The 12,985-nt window shown below is 39.7% G+C and overlaps 1 protein-coding gene across 2 annotated transcripts in view; it reads right to left on the bottom strand.

The window, feature by feature from the left end:
* ywhag1 (3-monooxygenase/tryptophan 5-monooxygenase activation protein, gamma polypeptide 1) overlaps nt 1–12,985 on the bottom strand; it is a 19,458-nt gene extending 6,473 nt beyond the window's left edge. For both annotated transcript variants that reach the window (XR_004562520.1, XM_034177536.1), the window contains exon 1: nt 12,725–12,985. Coding sequence is in view for 1 of the 2 variants with exons in the window: in XM_034177536.1 (XP_034033427.1) it covers nt 12,725–12,811 (87 nt within the window). In the remaining variant the exon portion in view is untranslated. The remainder of the gene's footprint in view (nt 1–12,724) is intronic.

Below are 12,985 nucleotides of genomic sequence, written 5' to 3'. Positions count from 1 at the left end.
TGTCAGTAGCATGGCCCAAACAGAGGGTCACCCCTTTGAGTCTGGTCTGCTTGAGGTCTCTTCCTTAAATCAGAGGGAGTTTTTCTTTACCACTGTCACCTGTGTGCTTGCTCTAGGGGTGGGTAAGGTCTCTTACTTTGTGATTTGGTGCTATATAAATGAAATGAAAGATATAGAGCATGTCTGAAAACGACGTATGGAAATCAGATTTTTACCACACTTCAAATTCATCTGTTGTCCCAAAAAAACAAAAACTAATGCACATCAAAAATTTTCATGCAACGGAACAAAGAATAAAAACTGTCCATTGTAACTTTCAAACTTTTTATGAACATGCTGCATTCATGCATTTCTGCAAAATTCTTATAGTATTACTCTGTCTATATTCAAATACACAAAGATTTTACAGTTTGTTTTGAGCAATTAAATTAACATTTCTTCCTTGTGCAGATTTCATAGCAACCAATCCCTCCTTTTATTGTAAAAGGGAGGGAGCAGAGGGCAAAGATCAAACTATGCACCAATGCGCAGTTTCCATGGAAACTACAAATCTGCTTTCTTTGTGCCAGACTCTCTCTGCTGGAGATGTTGGCTATAAGCTATAATGGCAAACAACAATATGTTCCCCATCACACACTTTGCAGCAAAATGGAACACTGGAAGTTGGCATTAATGTCAAATTTATGACCTGGTGCAAGTTCCTCAAAAGCAACTAAATAGTCTGGAAGTTAAACATGAGAGGATTGCAGAACCAAAAGAGCTGTGTGTGTGTGTGTGTTTTACACACACACACACTTTGCATTGGAGGTTTTGGCCACTGGGTCCGGGGACACGCTAGGTATAAGCTAGTTTAGAATTTGTCAGTGCGCATGTGTGGAGAGCTAGCTAACACTTCCATGTCACAGGTCAACTTACAAAAACGCTGCCGATGCCGTTGCTGACACTGTTGTTGCAACATAACAGCTTAAAGAGATGAATGAAGTTACACTGTGGACAAAAACAGTATGTAGATGGTTCAAAAGTCAGTACTTTCATTTATTTTTCGTGTGTTTTTGTGTTTGTGAACGCAATACGAGTGAGCTGTTAGTTCCGTTAACAGTTTATAAATATAATGTACAGATAAACTGACTAATTCTGTGATTCTTTAGATAAAGACGATGACCGTGTTTGGGATTTTACTTTTTATTAATTTATTTTTCATGCATTTGTTGTGTTTGTGAACTCAACACAGGTGAGCTGTTAGTTCCTGGAATGGTTTATAAATAAAATAAAGATGACGACCATGTTTGGGGTTTTATTATTCATTTATTTTTGATGCGTTTGTGATCATGGGAATGCGCAGTTTATGTGAGTTGACCTTTGAACTTACCCAGCAGCCCCTGCGACGCTCAAACTCGAAACTGGTCTATTTGCCCTATTGATGTTTCAAATCCCGCAAAACCTAAGAGAGGTCACCGCGCTGCGAGATCTCAGTAACATTGAGAACTGCATTGAGACGCTCTAATCACGCTGCACTTTAACCGCTGCACACAGACAACACCATTAACATCGCAACATAAAACTATTTTTATATTGTGCGTAAAACTCTCCTGAATATATTCTCTGGGTTTATAGACGTTGTTATTGCGTTTGTTTTATGTAAACGTGAGAATCACAGTCTGTCTCTTCGTTATTTTCAATGGGAGCTGCTGTGAGCTACAATCGCTTCCTGATCATGTCGTTCTGGGGGAAAGTGAAGTTTGCTCTTTAACGTCTTGATTATTGTTCGTTACAACACTGTTTGTCCTCTTTGTTCCAGACTAATATATATAATATGTCTGAAATTCGGTTTGCGTTTATTAAATTCCACGCAGATTAAACATAGCAGACACAGATTATTTGTTATAATTGTTTTAGCAGGTTTTCAGGGTATCATGCAGCAGTCTCTTATTAAACATGACGAAAAGCATAAAAAATTACATTTTTGTAGTATAATATTCATTTACAATTGTCATGTTGATTCTCTATATGTTGTTTGACTGCAGTGACTCTTTGGCATGCAAGGGATTATGGGATACGTCAATAGGGCAAATTAAAAATGTGAGTTCCATGGTCCAGCACGAGTCACAGCACCTCGAGGCAGCAAAGCCGCCTCGCATGAGCGCCAAATTCAATCCAATCCATCGAGCTGCTAATTTCAGGAGCTACTGAAGCATGCTAAGAAAGGTGGCAAACGATGCCATGAGGGCAAAGTGTGTCTAAGACTAAGCAATTTTATATTTAAATTATAAAAAAAAGCAAAGTAAAGTAAACAAAAGTAAATCCACAATGTTGTAGGTCTTCTGAAATTAAATATTTGTTGGGTCTTTTTGCATGTTCAGAATTGGCTGGAAATTTGTTCAACTTAAGCAGAATAAAATAAATCATTCAAAATTTGTTATTTTTTTAAAATCTAATGTAAAAGTAACAACTTGAACCATTTTAAATAAAATTCATCTATCATTATTTTGTTATATTCCATGCCAGTTATATCAAAAATCTACATGCCGTATTTTTAATCTGAGGGCTGCGTCAGCCACTTTATCACAGAGAGTAAATTACGGAACTGGCAGATACTCATGTGAGTACCCAGGGTATATTTTAACTCTGAATTTTATTACAGACAAATTTGCTATTTCTACATACCAACTCAGTTTAGCATTTACACAAACAAGGTTTTAAGCAAAGTTTAAACTCTTCTCATGAACAGCTAACTCGACACAAATTGAGCACATGAAATTATGGAATATAAGATATTTCAAATAAAGGACTAGCGATTGAATATTTCACAGGCTGATGTTGGGTTTGCAGCATGATAGCTTTTCCATCTTATTTTCATTTTATTTATCTGCAATGATTTTGTAACTACTGCAGGGGTCACTACTGAGTGACCAACACAGTGTCAGTACAGTGCTGACACAGTTAGTGTAGTGTGTCAATACACTCCTTGAGGTATCATCATCCCATCACTACCAAGCGACAACACTCGAGCCCTTATTTCCACCCCAACATGGAAATGCAGTTCCCTGATTTGCCGCTTGAGCCTGGTTCCAAAACAGTGCACATTACCACAGAAGTCCATTCTAAAATTTGTGTCCCACTTCAGAGCAGAAATAAACATTAATAACCAAGTTTTGGTCTCTATAGATGTTTCCTCATTCACAACAACTTAGAGATCAGGATTTGTCCAGTATGTACAGGGTTCTCAGCAGGATTTTTTCCCTCAATGTAATGGGATGGAATAAATAAATAAATAAACAAACAAACAAACAATCACAGTAAGCCGAGGGTTCGGGGACTGCTTAGGCTTCAACCCCGCTGAAGCTTTTGCTTTATGGGCTTATAAAGGGCCTTCTTTGGTGTTTTTTTTTTTTTAAAACTTCAATATGTAGCGTAATCAGAAATTAATCTTGCAGTAAAAAACAAAACAAAAAAAAAAGTTTGTAAGGATTTTCTATAGTAGACTGCAATGTATAAATTAGCTCCTGTGCAGTGACATTTCTACACTCTTCCATGTTTTGGTGTGATGCCTCTTTCTTTTGGCTTTTAAGTGAAGCTGTAACAAAGATTTAAAAAACAAAAACGATGGCTTTACTTAAGATCTGGCCCTCAAAGTGCAGGCAACAGTGTTTCAGAGGGATATACATGTAAAGGTTACTTTGGTCCTGGCCTCCCCTATAATACTTGCACCTGGAGAGCTGCTGTACTGCTGTATTCTTCCCAACGGAATGGAGGATGTCAGATGAGGTTATAGTTTGTCTGTTTTACAATATTTGGAAAGAGGTGTCATTTGATTTAAAACAGCGATTCGCTTTGAAGATACTGATTGCGGAATGATCTGTCTTTCCACCTCGGCAGAGAGCCGCAGCAAATCCCACAACACACAGAGACATGGAGCGGAGGATATTATCATTACTATTAATATTTTCATGAGGGACACTAACTTTAGTTTAGGAACCAGAGAAGTGGGCGATATTAAGGTTCCAATAAGGGTTGGGTATCGAGAACCGGTTCTTTTCGAGTATCGTTATGAAATGATTTGATCCACCGATATCAATAACCTTTGATTAATGATTCCCTTATTGGTCCTTCAGAGCGGCTGTTATTTTTGAGGGTGTTTGTCGGGAAAATGATCATTTCTCTACATTGACTGCAGACCCTGCAGCGGCTCTGTAATCAACCGTTTCTGCAGCGTGACTCCACGTCGAAGCATGAACCAATGAAGCAATGCTTTGATCCACTAGCTCGTTGGTTCTTTGATTCACTGCTCTTCAGAAACGGCAAATCCGCTTCTTAACCCCTCTCGGAGCCATTAAAATATTGTCAGTAATTTTTGTGTGTATTAAAGTCACTAACTGGGACTCTTGTCGTCTGGTAGTCAAGAAACAAGAATCATCCTCCGTTCTGTTGACAGCTCCAAACACTGCATGGCTCTCTGCCGAGAGAGTCCGCTTGGAATTAATAACTTCAAAACGAATTGCCGCTTTAAATAAAATGACATCTCTAAAACGTATTACAGACAAAAAACTACAATCGACTAAAACATTTTTTTCCTCTCAAAATGAGACATGCTGCATTCTTTACGAATTACATCCTGATGTGCAGCACAGCCGGCTGCAACAGCTCAGCTCAGATGTATGGAAAGACATTCATGCCAATAGTGTCTGAAAGGAAATGCATTTGACAAAAACTACAGATTGTTTATTTCTATTTATGTCCAGAGATCAAGGATCCACCATGTAGAGTTTATTATGTCCAAAGTTTAAGGATCCAGAGATCAAGGATCCACCATGTAGAGTTTATTATGTCCAAAGTTTAAGGATCCAGTGACCAATTTCATATTTATTTACTTTAAGACTCAATAAAATGTTGTTCAATTTCAATTTAATCGGCTTATAAAGCGCCAAATCACAACAAAAGCCGTTTCAAGGCGCCTCACATAGAACAGTTCAACATAAAAAATTAAAAAAATTCAAATACGTAATTAAAAACAGAAGAATAAAACGGACAAAAAATAAAAACTAGTCATAAGAAAGAATAAAAATAGGCTATAAGTCTTGACTTAAACATGTCCACGGACTCTGACTGTCTCACGGTCGCACGTCACCGCTGGTCTGAACAGGGCTAGATGGTTTAACTGCAAAGGGTGTGGTGGCGGTGGGGAGCAGGACGCTGGATGTGTGTTAGTAACCAGAATGGCACAGAAGCTACAAGCAGCCCTTTGTTGCAACGTAACCGCAACTGTAGTTAGTCAGTGATTACATCAGCTGTGCACGGGCAAAAATAAGAGGTTTATAAGTGAAGAGGAATGAGAAGGATGTGCCGGCGTATTGAGGCTACCGGATTTGTAGGGTGAAAGGTCACACACTGGTTCATGCACGCTGTGATGTTCTCCTGCCTGGACCTGTAATGTACTCAGGAACATGGGCGCAATTTGGTGGGGGATGGGGGGAGACATGTCCCCCCCACCTTTTCAACCGACGGGGCAGAATATGGTATGCCCCCCCCACCTTCTGACATAAGTGTGTACTTGAAACATGCTATGCCAGTCTTATGTGCAAAACCACGTCAGAATAGTATATTTGTTTCTGCAAGTTTGTATTTTTAGCAGCATTGACTTGTTTACAACACCTGTTTGTTGTTTGTCACATTTGGAATTTTCTGGGACTGCATTTGCCCAGATTTGAAACCAAAAATAGTTGCCTCTAGGGACTAGTGTCTACACATAAGTATCAATGGACCATATGCTAATTTACTAAATTCTGAAAGTTAGAAAAAGAAATCAGAAAAGCTATCTGGGACCTCAGAAAGCCCATCTGCAGTTATTGCTTGATCTCCAAAATCAGTCTATGCAAGCGAAATTATGTTCATTATGAGTGTTGTCATTAGTGCCACTTTGAAAATTAAATTCATGATAAGTAATTTATCCTAAACTTTGTTAATAATTATTAAGAGCCTGTTCTTTCATATTTATCAATCAATCAATTTTATTTATATAGCGCCAAATCACAAAAAACAGTTGCCCCAAGGCGCTTTATATTCTAAGGCAAGGCCATACAATAATTACGTAAAAACCCCAACGGTCCAAACGACCCCCTGTGAGCAAGCACTTGGCGACAGTGGGAAGGAAAAACTCCCTTTTAACAGGAAGAAACCTCTGGCAGAACCAGGCTCAGGGAGGGGCAGTCTTCTGCTGGGACTGGTTGGGGCTGAGGAAGAGAACCAGGAAAAAGACATGCTGTGGAGGGGAGCAGAGATCAATCACTAATGATTAAATGCAGAGTGGTGCATACAGAGCAAAAAGAGAAAGAAACACTCAGTGCATCATGGGAACCCCCCAGCAGTCTAAGTCTATAGCAGCATAACTAAGGGATGGTTCAGGGTCACCTGATCCAGCCCTAACTATAAGCTTTAGCAAAAAGAAAAGTTTTAAGCCTAATCTTAAAAGTAGAGAGGGTGTCTGTCTCCTTGATCCAAATTGGGAGCTGGTTCCACAGGAGAGGAGCCTGAAAGCTGAAGGCTCTGCCTCCCATTCTACTCTTACAAACCCTAGGAACTACAAGTAAGCCTGCAGTCTGAGAGCGAAGCGCTCTATTGGGGTGATATGGTACTATGAGGTCCCTAAGATAAGATGGGACCTGATTATTCAAAACCTTATAAGTAAGGTTTTGAATAATCAGAGAATTAACAGGAAGCCAATGAAGAGAGGCCAATATGGGTGAGATATGCTCTCTCCTTCTAGTCCCCGTCAGTACTCTAGCTGCAGCATTTTGAATTAACTGAAGGCTTTTCAGGGAACTTTTAGGACAACCTGATAATAATGAATTACAATAGTCCAGCCTAGAGGAAATAAATGCATGAATTAGTTTTTCAGCATCACTCTGAGACAAGACCTTTCTAATTTTAGAGATATTGCGTAAATGCAAAAAAGCAGTCCTACATATTTGTTTAATATGCGCTTTGAATTACATATCCTGATCAAAAATGACTCCAAGATTTCTCACAGTATTACTGATAAAGCTGGGTATCATCTGCATAACAATGAAAATTTAAGCAATGCTGTCTAATAATACTGCCTAAGGGAAGCATGTATAAAGTGAATAAAATTGGTCCTAGCACAGAACCTTGTGGAACTCCATAATTAACCTTAGTCTGTGAAGACGATTCCCCATTTACATGAACAAATTGTAATCTATTAGATAAATATGATTCAAACCACCGCAGCGCAGTGCCTTTAATACCTATGGCATGCTCTAATCTCTGTAATAAAATTTTATGGTCAACAGTATCAAAAGCAGCACTGAGGTCTAACAGAACAAGCACAGAGATGAGTCCACTGTCTGAGGCCATAAGATCATTTGTAACCTTCACTAATGCTGGTCTAATAGACATGTTGATGGTTTGGAGGAAGTAACTAATGAAAATAACAGACAGAACAATCTGAGAGAAAGAGTCTAACCAAATACCGGCATCACTGAAAGCAGCCAAAGATAACGATACGTCTTTGGGATGGTTATGAGTAATTTTTTCTCTAATAGTTAAAATTTTATTAGCAAAGAAAGTCATGAAGTCATTACTAGTTAAAGTTAAAGGAATACTCGGCTCAATAGAGCTCTGACTCTGTCAGTCTGGCTACAGTGCTGAAAAGAAACCTGGGGTTGTTCTTATTTTCTTCAATTAGTGATGAGTAGTAAGATGTCCTAGCTTTATGGAGGCCTTTTTATAGAGCAACAGACTCTTTTTCCAGGCTAAGTGAAGATCTTCTAAATTAGTGAGACGCCATTTCCTCTCCAACTAACGGGTTATCTGCTTTAAGCTGCGAGTTTGTGAGTTATACCACGGAGTCAGGCACTTCTGATTTAAAGCTCTTTTTTTCAGAGGAGCTACAGCATCCAAAGTTGTCTTCAATGAGGATGTAAAACTATTGACGAGATACTCTATCTCACTTACAGATTTTAGGTAGCTACTCTGCCCTGTGTTGGTATATGGCATTAGAGAACATAAAGAAGGAATCATATCCTGAAACCTACTTACAGCGCTTTCTGAAAGACTTCTAGTGTAATGAAACATTCCCCACTGCTGGGTAGTCCATCAGAGTAAATGTAAATGTTATTAAGAAATGATCAGACAGAAGGGGGTTTTCAGGGAATACTGTTAAGTCTTCTATTTCCATACCATAAGTCAGAACAAGATCTAAGATATGATTAAAGTGGTGGGTGGACTCATTTACTTTTTGAGCAAAGCCAATAGAGTCTAATAATAGATTAAATGCAGTGTTGAGGCTGTCATTCTCAGCATCTGTGTGGATGTTAAAATCGCCCACTATAATTATCTTATCTGAGCTAAGCACTGAGTCAGACAAAAGGTCTGAAAATTAACAGAGAAACTCACAGTAACGACCAGGTGGACGATAGATAATAACAAATAAAACTGTTTTTTGGGACTTCCAATTTGGATGGACAAGACTAAGAGACAAGCTTTCAAATGAATTAAAGCTCTGTCTGGGTTTTTGATTAATTAATAAGCTGGAATGGAAGATTGCTGCTAATCCTCCGCCCCGGCCCGTGCTACGAGCATTCTGACAGTTAGTGTGACTCGGGGTGTTGACTCATTTAAACTAACATATTCATCCTGCTGTAACCAGGTTTCTGTTAGGCAGAATAAATCAATATGTTGATCAATTATTATATCATTTACTAACAGGGACTTAGAAGAGAGAGATCTAATGTTTAATAGACCACATTTAACTGTTTTAGTCTGTGGTGCAGTTGAAGGTGCTACTATTTTTTATTTTTGAATTTTTATGCTTAAATAGATTTTTACTGGTTATTGGTGGTCTGGGAGCAGGCACCGTCTCTATAGGGATGGGGTAATGAGGGGATGGCAGGGGGAGAGAAGCTGCAGAGAGGTGTGTAAGACTACAACTCTGCTTCCTGGTCCCAACCCTGGATATTCACGGTTTGGAGGATTTAAGAAAATTGGACAGATTTCTAGAAATTAGAGCTGCTCCATCCAAAGTGGGATGGATGCCGTCTCTCCTAACAAGACCAGGTTTTCCCCAGAAGCTTTGCCAATTATCTATGAAGCCCACCTCATTTTTTGGACACCAGTCAGGCAGCCAGCAAATCAAGAACATGCGGCTAAACATGTCACTCTCGGTCCGATTGGGGAGGGGCCCAGAGAAAACTACAGAGTCCGACATTGTTTTTGCAACGTTACACACCGATTCAATGTTAATTTTAGTGACCTCCGATTGGCATAACCGGGTGTCATTACTGCAGACGTGAATTACAATCTTACCAAATTTACACTTAGCCTTAGCCAGCAGTTTCAAATTTCCTTCAATGTCACCTGCTCTGGCCCCCAGAAGACAATTGACTATGGTTGCTGGGATCTGCCAGAGGGGAACTAACGGCGGCTAAGCTACCTTGGTCCGCACCGACTACAGGGGCCTGGCTAGCTGTAGGATTTTCCAAGGTGCGGAGCCGAGTCTCCAATTCGCCCAGCCTGGCCTCCAAAGCTACGAATAAGCTACACTTATTACACGTACCATTACTGCTAAAGGAGGCCGAGGAATAACTAAACATTTCACACCCAGAGCAGAAAAGTGCGGGAGACAGGAGAAACCGCCATGCTAAACCAGCTAAGAGCTAGTAGCTGCGCTAAGCTAGCAGATTCCTAAAAACACACAAAGTGAATAATGTGTAAATAATTTAGAGGTGATTCAGCAGAGGGAGTGCTTTAGTTAAGGCACGTAAAGATTACACTGGGAAACAAATCGTTATCTAGATCAATCTAACTGCGCAGATTAAACAGCTAACAGATACAGAAAAACACCGCTGTGCTCCGGAACAGGAAGTGATACAATACCGCAGTGAGAGCCAACCACCAGTAGAGGCAAGCAAGAGAGCGTGAATTAATGAATGAATGAATAATCAATTAATCGGATTAGCTGGGATTTTTTTTTTTTTTTTTTTTAAATGTGCCAGGGAAACAATTTTTCTCTCCTTCCATCACTTTATTTAACAACAGAACATTATTTGAAAACTTAAAATACTTGAAAATCAACAAATTGTCAAATGTCTCTTGGCTGTTGAAATATAAAATAAAGAATAAAACAGTTTATAATAAAGAACAAAAATAATTATTTCAAATGGCATTGCTTTATCAAAGTGCTGAGTTGCCATGAAACAACACTGAAACATGTTATAAAATATATGATGAAAAAAAGAGGTATTTTTGTTGTTGCAAATGAGCAATTAGCATAACCAGTTAACCATAAAACCTAAAACAAAAACTGTAGCCTGACTCATTATATGTGCAACATTCTCTGTATAACTTGTAAACTATGTGGTCATTTCACAATGACACGTGACTCATGTCTCTCTCTAAAATTGTATTGTAGCATTATTAGTTATTATTACTATGCTTATTGTTACTATTATTATTATTATATAAATAAAAGTAAATTAAAAATTATAATTTGTAATACATTTGACTCTTTTACGACAACAAATACTGAGCCATTAATTATACTGAAAACAAATGCACAAACATGCTGAAATGCCAGCAGTTTAATGCTAACTTTAACAATGAAAACGCCATAGACATGCTAAAGCGTTAGCGTAAATTACATCTATCAACTGTTTCAGAAGACCATAACAGGTCAGTTTAACATAAAAAAGGTAAATATTCCTCACAGACATATGCGCTTTAGGGCTTTAGTGGGGAAAAATTAAGATAAAGCGAAATAAAACAAGTGAAACCAACGAAGCAGCAGCTCAAAGCACTCCATTGGTTCAAGATTCAAAGCAAAGCTCGGTTGATTATATGGAAGAAATGAAACATTTGCAGTAAAACAAAGTTATTTAGCAACTAATCGATGACTAAATTTGATGACAACTATTTTAATAATCGATTTTAATCTATTAATTTGATTCGTTGTTTCAGCTCTATTGGAAACATCTTTGTTAATAGTTTTCATTTTTCAATGAATAGCTGAACAGAAGTTTGTGTGAGGAAATGTTTACTCAGATTTTAATCCAGTTTGTTACCACTGTATGACCTGCAGGCTCTGCAAGTCAACTACAAGCTGTGACAGGCTTCCTGTGCTTGTCTGTGCCTGTCAGTACTTAATGAAGGGAAGGAGGTTCCAACAACCCCAGAAAACCCAACCTCAAAAGAATGACTCATTATGGTAAACTATTTTGCCTCTCAGCAAAATTCTCACAGTTGATGCAAGTTCCTGCTGGGCACGGGCAAAGTATGTTAAGAACTTTTATTCTGAAAGGAAACAGGAGTGGTTGGTTTTTGCATTTTATTTGTGAAAGATGTTCTTCTCTACTGTCGATCAGAGCTGCCCTGGAAAATGAGCAAAACAGGACATACGGTTGCGCAAAAAAAAAAAAAGAGAGACATGCGTTATAGGACCTTATTTCAGATGCAGAAACGATGGTGACGACCAGAAGCGGGTACACTGTTCACCTCACAACATACATTGCAAAAAAACAAAAAAAAAAAAACATGTCAGTTGTTTCCAAGACTGTGCAGGATTATTGTTTGCCAAATTAATAAAGCTAATTATGGTCACAAAATAGTCAGTGTGCAATATTGCGCAAGTGCAGATGCTGGAACAATAGCTGGTATATGTCAGCGTGCAGAGCTTCCGCAATAAAAATTCAAATATCCTGCAGAGACGCGCGCGCACACACACACACACACACACACATCTGTGATCCTAAGGTCCCGAGAAGCTTACAGACGCCCTTCACGTGAATCGGTACCGCCTATGAAATGGTGCACTATGGGCGGGCCTGTGCTGCACCCCGGCAGATGCTGCGGCGCCGAACACACAAGCGTGCTGCACTTAAAACGTCTGCACAAAAAACACACGCATCATCTGCTGCCATGGGGCATCTACGGAGGTTTCTGGAAAGCTTCTCTCCCCCCCCCCCCCCCACACACACACACACACCTTTTCACTCAGCAGCCTTCCGCCCACACTGCGCCAAACCTGCTGGTTTAAACAGCGCTCGGTTCGCGCGCACGTGAAGCTACAAAAAGCAGGTATTTTTGCACGCGCACCACAACCTCCACATTTAACCTTACAGGTGATTCAAAATCGTACTGGAATGACGTTTCATTTGATGCTTTGTACCTACTAACTCATTCACTTTCTTTTGTTTAATCGCAGAGTCCAATCATTAAAAAAAAAACTGCAAGGGTGAAAGGCACCGCCCCAAAATCAAACAATCCGCATTCTGCCACTCAAACCAAAAATCATCATCGTGTCGATTTACTATAAAATACAGTTTCCCCCCCTTCCCCGCTCAAGCTGATCGAAATTTAAATAAAAATAATTCCGCGTAAAAAGGAGCCAAACGGGCGGAGGCTTCCCCGGCCGGGGCCTCGCAGCCCGGAACTAAACGGTGTCACCGTAAAGGAACATCGTGGATCCGCATCTGCGTGTCCGTACCGACTGAGTCGTCATAAACACACACTTTAACACTCACTTTCACACACCGACTTCACGTGGCTTTATTCGGTTAACCACCGGGGCGCACGTGCTCCCCCCCGTGGACGTGCAGCTCGCGCTCACTTAGCCGCGCATTAACATGACAGATCCGACTGTATTTATGTAAAAATAAATAAATAACGAAAAAGATTAAAAAAAAAAAAAAAAAAAAAAAACCAGACGCCTACTCACCGATTTCATGGCAGCAGCCATGTCGTCATACCGCTCCGCCTGCTCGGCCAGTCGGGCTTTTTGCACCAGTTGTTCGCGGTCTACCATTTTAGTCGTCGTTTTTCTTCAGCTGTCCAACGGAGTTCGAACAGGGGAAAAAAAGCGTAATGTAACTGTCTGAACGCAGCAGAAAGACAACAGAATGGACACCTTCTCAGAGCTTCTATCCGGAACTATCTTCCCCCGCACAGCAGTTTCACTCACAGAGGCACCGCCCAAAAA

This window comes from Thalassophryne amazonica, chromosome 9 (assembly GCF_902500255.1).
Source record: "Thalassophryne amazonica chromosome 9, fThaAma1.1, whole genome shotgun sequence".
Taxonomy (NCBI): domain Eukaryota; kingdom Metazoa; phylum Chordata; class Actinopteri; order Batrachoidiformes; family Batrachoididae; genus Thalassophryne; species Thalassophryne amazonica.
The sequence above is the reverse complement of the archived record's forward strand: the minus strand, read 5'-3'. Positions and strand labels throughout refer to the sequence as shown.